This window comes from Bubalus bubalis, chromosome 2, assembly GCF_019923935.1.
Source record: "Bubalus bubalis isolate 160015118507 breed Murrah chromosome 2, NDDB_SH_1, whole genome shotgun sequence".
Taxonomy (NCBI): Eukaryota; Metazoa; Chordata; class Mammalia; order Artiodactyla; family Bovidae; genus Bubalus; species Bubalus bubalis.
In genome coordinates this window covers 19,493,819-19,508,444 of record NC_059158.1, presented here as the reverse complement: position 1 = coordinate 19,508,444, position 14,626 = coordinate 19,493,819, and the positions used below count along the sequence as shown (strand labels likewise).

Below are 14,626 nucleotides of genomic sequence, written 5' to 3'. Positions count from 1 at the left end.
AGTCGCTTCAGTCGTGTCCGACTCTGTGCGACCCCATAGACGGCAGCCCACTAGGCTCTTCTGTCCCTGGGATTCTCCAGGCAAGAACACTGGAGTGGGTTGCCATTTCCTTCTCCAATGCATGAAAGCGAAAAATGAAAGGGAAGTCGCTCAGTAGTGTCCGACTCTCAGCGACCCCATGGACTGCAGCCTACCAGGCTCCCCTGTCCATGGGGTTTTCCAGGCAAGAGTACTGGAGTGGGGTACCATTGCCTTCTCCGTAAATACCAATTGCTCAGAGTACAAAAGCTTTGCCATATTCCAAGTTCTGTTGTTAAACTTAGCCCACGATTGAAGTTTCTCAGTCGTGTCCGACTCTTTGCGACCCCATGGACTATAGCCCACCAGGCTCCTCCATCCATGGGATTTTCTAGGCCAGAATACTGGAATGGGTTGCCATTTCCTTCTCCAGGTAATCTTCCCGAACCCAGGTCTCTTGCTTTGCGGGCAGACGCTTTACGGTCTGAGCCACCAGGGAATCCCAGGCTGTCACAAATCAGACTTGATTAAAATAGTTGGCTCACAGGATTCACACTATGAAAGTAAGCTTCATCCTCACTTTCGTTCTCTTCCTCAAATCCAATTATCAGAGCTGTTTGCCTCAGTCACTGAAATGCAAGTTCCTTTGGTTGTTGTTCCAGACTCACCTCTCACTGTTTAGTCAAAGCCACTCTCTATAACCTACACCTCAGTAAATTGACCAGCCCTGAACACCGAGTTTCCCAAGCCTCAGTCTTTTTTTCCAGGATGGATTTGAAGGGGATCAGAATATATTGCTCCAAAATATGTCCCATTAGCATGAGGATTATTTCTGCATATGTGTGAGTTAGGTTGCTTCAGTCATGTCCAACTCTTTGTGACTCTATGGACTGTAGCCTGCCAGGCTCCTCTGTCCATGGAATTTTCCAGGCAAGAATACTGGAGTGGGTTGCCATGCCATCCTTCAGGGGATCTTCCCAACTCAGAGATCAAACACAGGTTTCCTGCATTGTAGGCCGATTCTCTACCATCTGAGCCACCAAGGAAGCCCCAACACCACCTGGGAAACCCTAAAAAAAGTATTTTTAGCTGAAGGCAATTCAGAAATAGCAGACACAGAAAGCAGAACTTTCTCCCATTCTGCCTAAAAACAGGGCATAAATTTCCCTTTGTAAAGGTGTTCCCCTCTTGTATAGCAGGAAAAGGAAAACAACTCTTCATTAACTGAAGGTCACTTTTATCACCAGAGATGAGATGAGCCTGCATAGCATATCTTATTAAGCAATCCACGGGTAAAGAATCTGCCTGCAATGCAGGAGACACAGGAGATGCCAGTTCGATCTCTGGGTAGGAAAGATCCCCTGGAGGAGGAAATAGCAACCCACTCTAGTGTTCTTGCCTGAGAAATCCTATAGACAGAGGAGCCTGGTGGGCTATAGTCCAAAGGGTTGTAAAGAGTTGGACACAACTGAGCAACTAATCATGCACACACACATATCTATCATGCATTTCCTAGTTTCTTTCTCACAGTTCACCTCCACTAGGAGCTCCAACCTCCTTGCCTTCCTTTGTCTGGTCTTCCTTCTTCTAGTTGCTTCTCCACAACTTATCACTCTTTGTTAAATTAGTATACAGCCCCCAAATCTAACCACTTCTATGGGATTTTAAGATTTTTCTTATGAATTCCCCAGGCATTATACAAATATTAATAAAATCTGTATGCCTCTTCTCCTGTTAATATGTTTTTGTCAGTTTAGCTATTATATATATTTTTTATTTTGCCATTTTTGTCATTTATATAAGTAGATTCATATTTATATTTTTATGAGGCTTTCTTGGTCAACATGATGTTTTTGAAATGGATACATATGGCTGCACGCATCTGTAGGCCATTCATTCATTTTCCTCCATACCCAACACACCATGCATATACACCTTCTCTCTCTAAGGTGAGCATGAACTTTGGGAACAAGGAGCATGTTTTCTAACACAGTGCTCTGAAGGCATTCTCAGTGGCATCTGTGGCCTGTTCTTTGAGATTGTTATCTGTCTTTTTCAAATGTCTGGACTGGAGAAGAAAAGATTGAGGAGACTGTCCAAAGGGCTATTAAGATTTTGTAGTGAACATGGTGGCTACTCACTTTCCATCCCCATTGAGGCCTCAGCCAGAGGAATGGCCCTAAGCCGCCCTGTGAGAGATTACAACTGGGCATGTGTGGTGTGCCTTGTGCTATGTCACTTCCTTTACATGAATTAGCCTTTGTAATCCTCAAAACAAGCCAAATGAGGAAGTGTGTTAGCTTGCTAGGGCTGCCATGACAAAGCTCCCCAAGCTGGGTGGCTTACATAACCGAAATTTATTGTTTCATAGTTTTGGAGGCTAGAAGTCTGAGATCAAGGTGTCATCAGGGCTGGTTCCTTCTGAGGGAGGCAGGGAGATCCTGTTCCATAGCTTCTGGTGGTTGGCTGGCAGTCTTTGGCATTCCTTGACGTCTAGATCTCTACCTCCATCTTCACATGGTGTTCTCTCTGTGTGCCTGTCTGTGTCTAAATCCCCCCTTTTTATAAGAACAGGTGGATTTGCGGGGGACATCCAATTCAAGTATTACCTCATCTTCACCAGTTAGATCTGCAATTATCCTATTTTCAAATAAGGTCACATTCTGAGGTACTGGGGTTAAGAACTTCAACATATGGATTTTGGTTGTGGGTGGGAGGTGAGGACACAGTTAAACGCATAACAAGGAGATATTATTTTCTCCATCTGAAGATGAGGAGATAGGCTAAGAGAGATTATGCTCAACTTGCTGAAGTAGAATGGCTGGGGACCCCAGGGTTGCTATGGTAACCTGGTGGTTCTGAGGTGGGAGAAAATGGAGGTGATGCAGATCCCCAAGAGCCACACGGATGCCTTGGTGACCCAGATCATTGTCAGTCACTCCATAAAGCTGTTTAGACGAGAAGCAATGGAATGAGCTTTAGAGTTAGTCCAGTCTGCCACTCACTTAGCTATGTGCTCTTAGGAAAGTTATTTAAGCTTTCCTAAGCTTACAGATGAAGCAGATTGCAATACAGATTGCTTCATCTGTAAAACGAGAAAATAGCATCCACCTTGTGAGGTTGTGCAGATTAAAGGACATAGGACAAAGGGTGAAAAATGTAGTGATCATCAAAACTGAAACCTGTCCTCTCATCCCAGCCACAATAAATGGAGTTCTGGTTTACATGCAGATTTCCTACAGTTTGGGACCATTTTTTTGGATATAGTTTAAAAAAATACACACACACAACATAAATTTACCCTCTTAACAACTTTTAAGTCCACATTTTAAGTCTACAATATGCACACCGTTGTGCAACAGATCTCTAGAACTTTTCATCTTGCATGACTGAAACTATATCCATTGAACAACTTCCCATTTTCCTCTCCCCCCAGCCCCTGGCAACTACCATTTTGCTTGCTGTTCTATGAATTTGACTCCTTTAGGTGCATTGAATAAGGGGAACCATACAGTACTGGTATTTTTGTGACTGGCTTATTTCATTTAGCAAAATGTCCTCAAGGTTCATCCATTTTATATCCTATAACAGGATTTCCTTCTTTTTTAAGGCTGAATAATATTCCATTGTATGTATATGCCACATTTTCATAATCCATTCATCCATGAATGGACATTTAGATTACTTTCGTATCTTGGCTATTGTGAATAGTGCTGCAATGAACATGGCAATACAAGCATCAATTTAAGATCTCGCTTTCAAATTTGGCGAGGAGGGGGCAAGGGGGGAGGGGGGAGGCGGGGGAGGGGGAGCAGGGGGAGGGGTGCGGCAGAGTGTATGCCCAGGATTGGGCTTGCTGAATCATATGGTAATTCTATTTTTTAATTTTTTGAGGAACCCCCATACTGTATTCCATAGTGACTTCATCTTCCAGTTCAAGCCCATTAATATACTTTAGGTAATTAATCACAATCCTTGACCAGAAAAGTCATTTGAATGGGAATTGGGGTAAGGGATGTGGTGGAAAGGTTAGAAAGAAAGGGAGAAGAGGTGATCTAGAGAAAGACTTCAGCTCCAGCTATTTGCCTCTCAGGGTATTTCTCAAGGTGGGAGGGGCACTGTTGGCATTTAGAGCTGGACAGGCCTTCCTCTCAAGCCACTATCCCGTGCATTGCAGAAAGGTTACCAAGACATTAAATATCAGCCATACCCCTAGACATTGTGCATCCCCAAACACTCACTATTTCCAAACTAACCCCAAGGATTGTACCAGCCCCGGTTGAGCTCAGTTAGAGGTTCGTACAGGCCCCAGGCTACATATTCTCTTTGAAAACCCTATGGCAGCCAGCACGGGGGGGATGCCCACTGCTGGTGCTCAAAGGATATGGAGCAATGGGAACTGTCTTTAGCAACTCTTTAGTGATGGGGATCCAAAATGGTACAGCTACTTTGGAAGACAATTTGGCAGTTTCATACAAAACTTAACATACTTTTACCATAGTGCTATGCTATGCTAAGTTGTGTCTGACTCTTTGCACCCCTACGGAGCCTGCCAGGCTCCTCAGTCCATGGGATTCTCCAGGCAAGAATACTGGAGTGGGTTGCCATTTCCTTCTCCAAGGGCTCTTCCTGACCTAGGTATCAAACTCACGTCTCATGTCTCCTGCATAGGCAGGCGGGTTCTTTACCACTAGCGCCACCTGGGAAGCCACTTTTACCATACAATAAGTAATCCCACTCCTTTTTATGCACTCAAAGGAGTTGAAAATTTATGTCCACACAGAAACCTGCACATAGATATTTATATCAGCTTTGTTCATAATTACCTAAAATTGGAAGCAACCAAGGTATCCTTCTGTAGGTGAATAGATAAATAAGCTGTGTTACATCAACAATGGAATATTATTCAGTCTTAAGAAAGGAGGGATTCCCTAGTAGCTCAGCTGGAAAAGAATCTGCCTGCAATGCAGAAGACTCCAGTTCAACTCCTGGGTCAAGAAGATCCACTGGAGAAGGGATAGGCTACCCGCTCTAGTATTCTTGGGCTTCCCTGGTGGCTCAACTGATAAAGAATCCACCTATAATGCTGGAGACCTGGGTTCGATCTCTGGGTTAGGAAAATCCCTTGGAGAAGGGAACAGCTACCTACTCCAGTATTCTGGCCTGGAGAATTCCATGGACTGTATAGTCCATGGGGTCGAAAAGAGTTGGACAAGACTAAGCAACTTTCACTTTCACTTTCAAGAAGAAACGAGCTATCAAGCCGTGAGAAGACAAGGAGGAAACTTCAATGCATACTACTATGACAAACATAGTGTATTAAAAAGCAGAGACATCATTTTGCCAACAAAGGTCCATATAGTCAAAGCTATGGTTTTTCCAGTAATCTGTACAGATGTGAGAGTTGGACCATAAAGAAGGCTGAGTGCCAAAGAATTGATGCTTTCATATTGTGGTGCTGGAGAAGACTCTTGAGAGTCCCTTAGACAGCAAGGAGATCAAACCAGTCAATCCTAAAGGTAATCAACCCTGAATATTTATCGGAAGGACTGATGCTGAGCTCCAATACTTTGGTCACCTGATGTGAAGAGCAGACACATTGGAAAAGACCCTGATGCTGGGAAAGACTGAGGGCAAGATGAGAAGAGGGGGTCAGAGAATGAGATGATTGGATGGCATCAGCGACTCAATGGACATGAGTTTGAGCAAACTCAGGGATATAGTGTAGGACAGAGAAGCCTGTTGTGCTGCAGTTCATGGGGTCACAAAGAGTCAGACACGACTTAGCGACTGAACAACAACAACTAGGTGAAAGAAGCCAGTTTGAAAAGTCTGCATTTTGTATGATCCCAGCTATGACATTCTGGAACAGGCAGAACTATGGAGCCAGTAAAAAGATCAATGGTTGCCAGGGGTTGTGGTAGGGAGGGATAAATAGGCAAAGCAAGAGGATTTTTAGGGCAGAAAAACTACTTTGTATGAGACTATAATGGTGGATACATATCATTATCTATTTGTCCAAGCCCATAGTGTATATGCTGCTGCTACCGCTGCTAAGTCGCTTCAGTCGTGTTTGACTCTGTGAGATCCCATGGACTGCGGCCTACCAGGCTCCTCCATTCATGGGATTTTCCAGGCAAGAGTACTGGAGTGGGTTGCCATTGCCTTCTCCTCATAGTGTATATACAACACCAAGAATGAACCCTGCTGCTGCTGCTAAGTCACTTCAGTCATGTCCAACTCTGTGCGACCCCATAGACGGTGGCAGCCCACCAGGCTCCTCTGTCCCTGGGATTCTCCAGGCAAGAACACTGGAGTAGGTTGCCATTTCCTTCTCCAAAGCATGAAAGTGAAAAGTGAAAGTGAAGTTGCTCAGTCGTGTCCGACTCTTTGTGACCCCATGGACTGCAGCCTACCAGGTTCCTCCATCCATGGGATTTTCCAGGCAAGGGTACTGGAGTGGGGTGCCAGTGCCTTCTCCAAAGAATGAACCTTGGGCTCTTGTAAAGCTTGGACTCTGGATGATAATGATGTATCAGTGTAGGTTCATCAGTTGTAACAAACATACCACTCTGGGAGGGAGGGGGAGATGGGGAGTGGTGGAGGTGGGGTGAGGTTTGATAATGGGGGGGGGAGCTATGTATGGAGGGAAGCAGGGGATTACGGGAAATTGCTATTACTTCCTCTCAATTTTGCTATGAACCTAAAACTGCTCTAGAAAACAAAGTCTGTTAATATATGTGTACATATTTTTAAAACCCTACTCAGTAAACAGAATTGCTAGAAGTAAACACCTTGGGCCAATAACTGCCCACGATCGTCTCTATTTGCATTTTCCGAGCTTCTGACACCTGAGGGGAGAGGGCTGAGAAACCCCTAGTGAAGTTGCAGTTCACTCAGATTTGTGTTTGAACAGCAGTATAGAATTTAGCACACTTTGGGTGTTTCCATATGGTGATGCCAACCACTGGTACTCACGTGACAGCTCAGTGGTTACTCCTCATTCTGGGAGGAACTGCCTTCTGAGTTACATTTTCTACTTTCTGCTTTAGTGGTAAGTCTGAAGTATCAGACTGAGTCAGTATTATTAAATGGAAGTTTTTTGATCCAAACGATTTACCAAAGATGATCTGAGTCAGTAAGAGTCTACATGTGCATTAAATTTGGTGTAAGTTTTGAAAAGTTTCTAATCCTCAAATGCAAAGGGTTTGTTACAAAAAAAGAAAAATGCGACTATTACTGAGTAAAAGAAAAGCTCTGTCCCTCCAAACGCCTGCCTGGGTCTAACAGAGAGGCTTGCTGTCCTTCCAGATAAATTGTCACTGAAGCAAAACTGAGAGAGGAGAAATGTGAACCCCCTCTCTTTCAACACTACCCATTGTGTTCAAATTCACAAGTTGGAAACTTAAACGCCTACCTTCCTCTTTAAGAAAATATGAAAGTTGTTGCTAGAAAATAGAATTCATTGCCCTCGGACTTGAAGTGTTATCTGTGTTCAGCTTCAACCGGATCTGCATCCCCCTTCCCAAAAAAAAAGAGAGAGAGAGAGAGAGAAAATTCTTTCTTGTCAGTGGTGAAAATCACCCCACCTGGAATGCACTCTTCAAAAGGTTCTCGAAGCCTATTCATATGAATGAAGCTGCTTTCTCAAGGGCAGAGGCGGAAGCTGCCCTCTTGGGGCGCTTAGGCAACCTGGGGAAGGGAAACCGCCTCTGGGGCCAGTGAGGCTGCAGGGGCTACGTGCCGGCTGCAACGCTGACTGCCATCTCCAAGATGCAGTACCTGGACCCCGAGGAGCTGCTGATGGATGAAGAGGATGATGTTTTTGGTGAAGGTAAACATGTCTTTCTGGCAGGAGCCTTTCTGATCGACTTTGCTTAGCTCTGACACTGTTGGAAACTTTGAACTGACTTGGGTAAGGAACTGGAGGACTCTGACAGCATCCAGGATGGGATGACACCCCAGGAGTGCAGTGCAAAACTGGGGACAAAGGAATTTAATGGGTCTCCCAAATGCTTTTTTTTTTTTTTAAACTGACAAAAGGTTCAGTTTAGGGTAGAAAATAGTGCTGATATCCCTTTGTCCCTCTTCTATGCTCTCTTGTCTAACACCTTAAGAGAAGGAAGTCTGTCTCCCTGCTCAGCACACAGCAGGAGTGGTTGGACTAATGGACCAGGGAATGTTCTCCACGGTGCCATGCTGCTTAGCTCTGCACCACCCGCGGCTCCCTCTGTTCTCTCTCTACCTTTGGATCTTTCCCTCTCTCGATCTTCCTGGCACCCTGGCACCCCAGATCTCTCTGTTGCCTCTCCCTTTTCCTCTCCTTCTAGGCTGGGAGGTGGCAGCCTTACTAGCTTCTGATACCCACTGCACTGCCTGGGTTTCCCTAGGTAGACCTATGTGGTGGAATTTGACATTAAAGTTTGCAAATTGAAATGGCTAACCTTGTAATCTACAGATTCCTTGTTCAAATGCTGCTTATAAGATTGGGCTGCAGGCAAGAGCTTTTCAAGAATCTGGAACTGTCAAATTAATGGTTATCTGGATTCAGGGACCTCATAAATTCATTTTTATTCACAAGAACCATATCTGGTATTACCCTATCAAGTAATTTTTTAAAGGAGCTCTGGTAAAATTTTTTGCAATTACCCAAGTAATTAAAGTTTATTGACGACAAATGAAAGAGTATAGCACAGTAATCTAATCATCTAGGATGCAACCATTATTGATGTCTGTCTTTACATTACTTTGTTGTAGCCTCAGAAATATTTAAAACCATATATTTTTTTTTAATCACGATTTAAGACAGCTTAAAGAATATCTCCCCGAACTTCCTTGCTGTTTGCCACATTCTCGGACTGTTGCTTTACTTGGATGACAGATAGAGCCACTCTGACTTGAAGCTTGCTCTTAGGCTCCATTCCTCAGCTTTCACTTCCACTTAACAGATGTTTTCTCTGTGTATACATACTAAGATATTTACCCCCTTCATGAATTAGAACATGTTTACAACTAGGAAGATAAGCCTAAATGGGACAATTTGGTAGTTATCTACCCAGCCTTCAAAACACCAGGCCACAATTTCTCCTTTGGCTCAAAGGGAGACGGTAAAGCATCTGCCTACAATGCGGACCCGGGTTTGACCCCCGGGTTCGATCCCCTGGTTCGATTCCCAGGGGATCCCTGGGAAGATTACCCTGGAGAAGGCAATGGCAACCCACTCCAGTAGTCTTGCCTGGAAAATACCATGGACGGAGGAGCCTGGTAGGCTGCAGTCCATGGGGTCGCAAAGAGTCAGACACGACGGAGCGACTTCACTACTACTACTACGGTGCTAAAGAGCGCCACCTATAGACAGATGCAACCACCGCACTGTAAATTACTATGGCCACCTGATGCGACGAACTGACTCATTTGAAAAGATCCTGATGCTGGGAAAGATTGAAAGCGGGAGGAGAAGCGGACGACAGAGGATGAGATGGTTGGGTGTCATCACCAACTCAATGGACATGAGCTTACTCCTGGAGTAAGCTCCGGGAGTTGGTGATGGACAGGGAAGCCTGGCATGCTGCAGTCCATGGGGTTGCAAAGAGTCAGACATGACTGAGTGACTGAACTGAACTGATAGATTAAGTGGCCCCTCTCTGAAGGGCTTCCCAGGGGGCACAATGGTAAAGAATCTGCCTACCAATATAGGAGAGGCAAGACACACACGTTCGATCCCTGAGTTGGGAAGAGCCTCTGGAGTAGGAAATGGCAACCAATTCCAGTATTCTTGCCTGAAAAATTCCATGAACAGAGGAGCCTGGCAGGCTATAGTCCATGGAGTCACAAAGAGTCAGACACAACTGAGCATGTGAGCACTCTGAAAATTAAGACCTCAAGGAAGCAGGAGTTGAGGAGCCTGTAAGATCTTTCTCCTGAGCAGTCATGATTATCAAGGTGATGATTTCAACCTCAACAGGCACAGTAAAGAGTGAAGTTGGGAGTCAGACAAGATTCCGATTCAAATTCTCATTTTGCTTCTTATTACCTATGTGATTTAAACAAGGTAATTGCTAAACTAAACCTCTGTTTCCTCAGTGGGGAGATGGAACAATAATACCTATTGGGTTGTACAAATTTCCTTCATAATAGATTCATAATATTTGCACGGAGCTTCACAGGTGATATACTTTATACTTTTCCAGACTAATTTTCTCATTTAACTTAATCTCTGCAGATTAGAGAGAGAATCCTTACAATTCCTGTATCTAGCATATTTTTATCCAGCTTTTGGAGTCATGGATCATGTTTGCCTATTTATTGAAAGCTTGTCTGGGTAGTTCCTTCATTTTAAGTAAGCTCCCTGCGGGATGTTAGTCAAGAGCTTCGTCTCCAGACCTACACTGCCTGAGCTCTGCCACTTAATTTACTCTGTGATTTTAAGCTGGTTACTCTACCTCTCTGTGTCTCAGTTTACTCACTGTAAAATGGACTACAAACTGCCTAGGGTAGTATATGGATTAAATATTATTAATATTTAGGAAGGTGCTAAGCACTCAATTAACACTAATTCCTACTCTGAATTCACAAAAATGGCTTCCTAGAGTTCAGAAAGTGATGTATATAAGGAATTCTATACAGAGTTTTTTTCCATGTCTGCTTAACCTAGTGTCTGATTAGCCCTTCAGGTTCCTCTGTGCATAGAATTCCCCAGGCAAGAATACTGGAGTGGGTTGCCATTCCCTTTTCCAAGTATATTCAAAATAGGACTTATCACAGAAAAATTGGTTTATAAACCACTTTTCAGAGGTATGATAGGGTGGAAGCACCAATGGACAAGTGGTTAGGAGCCTGGACTGTAGTCCTGCCCCTGCTGTTTTGCAGATGTAGGAGCTTAGGCAAGTCACTTAACCTTATTGAGCCTCATTTTTCACCTGCAGTAAGAGGGTTGATTACATATTCTCTCAGATCTCATTTGAAAAGCTCCAGCATTCTATTACATCATCTTTTCTCCACAGTGGCATCTACCTAGAGGAATTCAAGCTGCTTGGAGGTTTCCTCCATGCTTTTGGCTCACTTAAACATGCCTAAGAAAGCAGAAAGCTTTTGGTCCAATCAGTTTCCTCTAACATAAAGGAAGGAAGAGGCCTAGGAGCTTGTTACTAAGGCAACTGTATTTCCTGGTAATGGATACACTTTTAAAGGACCCTTTCCCCCCTAAAGAAACACAAATTTAGGATTTTGGTCCATTTGGTTGAAAGTATATATAATTCATTTAGATTTATGGACCACAGAAAGATCTGGGAAGAAAAAACATGAGTTTTCTCACAATATGTTTTTAACTGCTTTTCTGAGATCCTGTTCGCTTCAGCTTTTGTTTTCTGTGGTTAAAGAAAATGTTAAAGTTCACGTAATTAAGAAGCATTGGTGTGTAACTTTGCTCTTGTTCTAGAGAGAGTTGCATATGGTTAGTGAGAGAGAGAAGCAGTCACCCACCTACCCACTAGAAACCTCAGTGTTTGTTTCTCTCTCCTTCCCTCTTTCTCTCTCTTACACACACACACACACACACACACACACACACACACACACACAGGTTGGCTTTCCAAACATCATCATGCTATTTAGAAAATGGTTCCTATCAGGTAGACTGTATTCTTTGCCGGGAGAATGATTGATTTGATTACCACGCTATTGAAAAACCAATAATTGGAATTAGAGAGCTCCTTTCTCATTATTGTTTCAAACATATCAAATTAAAGGGCTTTCATCTGTTTTGTCACTGTGCCTTCTTGACAGGCAGTCTGGTGTATGTTAGTAGAAAGAACTGGATGGATAATAATAGTAATGATAACTGTAACAATTATGATGGTGATAATAATAAGAGAAAAAAAAGTGTTGTGCACAGTGGAGGCCCTTGGCCAGCTTTCAAGAACAGAATAAGATTCGTGTGTGGGAAGAAACAGGTCCTCAGGTGGTGGTCTACCAGTAGCTCAGCAGCCAAAATTACTCCTTGGCACGAGTCAAAGTTGCAGTTCTTCTTTCCTTAGAACCACAAGCTTTCCCTGCCTTTGTTTTCACCCCGATGTTGTCAAGTGCAGTGATGAGAATAATAAAACCACCACCAGTTCACAGTCATCTGTGCAAAGTATTTCGCAGACTTATATATTTCCTGGACACTTACATGCCTGTTAGGATCTTGCTTCTGGAAAGACCACTGGAACCTGCAATGTGTTTGCCAGACCTTCAAATGTTCTGGTACAATGAAGCACAGCATAGGATTACAGTATCTAGGGAGGTTGTTTCAAACTCCCCCAAAGGAGAATGCTCCCAGATGGAGATAAACTGGCAGAAGGGAGTCTACTTGACCAATAGCTGCTTGTCAATCTTAAAGAGATCAAGAAACGCTTGGGGAAAAAATGCTACACTGTTTTGAACCAAAGCTCTCTTCTTTCCCCAAGCCAATTAAGCCAGCATTGTTTTTTTCCCCTTTCAAAAGTAACTTCAGCTGATAGCAAGAAAATTGCAAAAAGTTTGTCAAAAAGAGAATTATAAGTAGAATAGATGCCCACTTTGTCTTTCTTTGTAAACTGCTTATAAAACCAAAGTAGATTTTTTTTTTCTAAATAGGTTAACAGTTATGCTACCTGTTGTGATCTGGTATGTTTTGATATTGTTTACTGAATTACATTTTCCCTTTCCAAAACTGAAAGAAGAAAAGGAAGAAGGAAAGAAGGAAAGAGGAAAGGAAGGAAGAAGAGATTAAATAAGTTTATGTACAAAACCAATAGATTCTGAAAGTTCAGGCTGGTTTAGTCAAACCCTTTAGGGGAAAAGTGTTGAGAAAGAACATAAAATGTATGTGCCTTGGCTAAACAGAGTTAGTTTGGTTTGATTATGCCACATTTCATAGTTATAAATATAATAATTGTAATTTGGCTATGTTAGTCCTTTTTCAAAAATACTCATATCTGGGGTTCTCAAATGAAACCCAAGTAAGGGATTGAAGAAGGAGCAGGAAGAGGCTACCGTAGTTTCCTGGGTTGAAAAAAGTTGATCACTTTTTGCTTTTGCAGTTTGCTAGATCGCTTGGATCAATTTCCATTCTTGGACTCCTGGAGGAATGCTTCAGTTGGAAGTTGTTTTCTCTACTTTATTTGTCACAGAGGCTGGAGCAGACACAGACCTCCCCACAATAATTCATGCCTGTGTGACCTATGCCTTGGATTACTACAAAACATTCCCTTCCCAGAGATGTCTAGGAAGCTTGCTTTGGCTGGTGCCAAAGAGATGGTGTCATTTCAGGGGCACAAACTAAAATAGCACATTGCACTAAAGCTATGCAGGCTGTCTTAGCCACCAGTCCACCCTGGATTTATGGCCCCTAGTGACCTCTGGGTCACCTACTTAGATCAGGCCAAAGCCAAAAAGGGGCCCAGGAGCACAAATAAAGTATTTAAAATGCTCATTTAATAATTTTATGAGCAGCCAGTAAAGTCTTTTCAGGAACGGTATGAGATAGCCTTCAGTATATCTTCTATAGGATTTGAGTCAAAATACAAATATATGCATACCTACTGTTTGTGTGGGGGTAAAAAGTTAAAAAAAGAAAAAAGAAATGTGTAGTTGTTATGACCAAAACAGTGAAATAAATTGAGAGAATTGCCCTTGCTCCTTGATAAGAATTACTTCACTCCTGAAGTCAACATATTTTTTTATAAAGAGATGTGATGTATCCAGTTACCTATGCTTCGCATGTTTTCCCGTGTTTAGCAAATATCGGCTTATTCCACTTCTCTTTATTTTTAAATGGCTAAGTTTTGTCTATGAATTGTTTACCAAACAGTGGTGACATTGAATGAAAATGTTTGCAATTCAGTTGGTTTTAGAAGAGGTTTTAAAGACGGAAAAGGTATTAGTTGAGTCAAGTTGAAATTATTTCAAGTACCTGAAGGACAGGGAAGAAGGAAAAATAATAGTGACTGGTCCTGGCAAGCAAAAATAGAAAGAAGAAAATGAAAATACCCCACTGCAGGGGCTGGTAGGGTATTGAACATGCATGTACTTCTTTGACACAATGTTCCAGGCTGAATTGGAGTTGGAGGCCGGTTTATGGGAAGCTGAAATGTGGATGTGCCTGACTGACTAGAAGGGTCATGATTCTGTAGCATGTGTACGATCCATAGTGAAGGGATTTGACAAGAATCTGAAGTGTTCTATCCCTGTTGATAGACAAACCAGGTCATAAGCTGAAAAACCACTTCACTTTGTGCTGTGTAGACAAAGCCTATCTCATCACTTAGCAAGAATTTCCCTTCAAAAAAAACAGAACAATTCACTTGATTACTTTTAGATATTTTTAAGAGAAATATTTTGAAATATATGCTGAGATAATGATCACAAAGCAGGTATAATGGCCAGTTTCACTCCAGAAGGCAAATTCATGATAATTTATACTATCATCATTCTTTCACATGTGGACTTTCCATAGCTTACACTTTTCAAGCCTTAACCTGCTAAACAGAGGCTTCAGGCAGAAGACGTTTAAGATCAGTTATGGATACAAAGTAAAAGTTTCAGATGTTAAACTGTGAAAGTAAGGAAAATGTGAACTTTGGGCAGG

At 42.7% G+C, this 14,626-nt stretch overlaps 1 protein-coding gene across 7 annotated transcripts in view; it reads left to right on the top strand.

Annotated features, from left to right (window-relative positions):
* Positions 1-14,626, top strand: part of RIPOR2 (RHO family interacting cell polarization regulator 2) — a 214,405-nt gene that overhangs the window by 96,073 nt on the left and 103,706 nt on the right. The window contains exon 1 of one of the 7 annotated variants that reach the window (XM_025266477.3): positions 7,674-7,852. The exons of 5 other annotated variants lie outside the window; for them this stretch is intronic. In XM_025266477.3, the coding sequence (XP_025122262.1) occupies positions 7,792-7,852 (61 nt within the window). In that variant the 5' untranslated portion in view covers positions 7,674-7,791. Of the gene's footprint in view, positions 1-7,673; positions 7,853-14,626 lie in introns of those variants that run through there. One more of the 7 variants, XM_025266481.3, reaches the window with a different exon arrangement.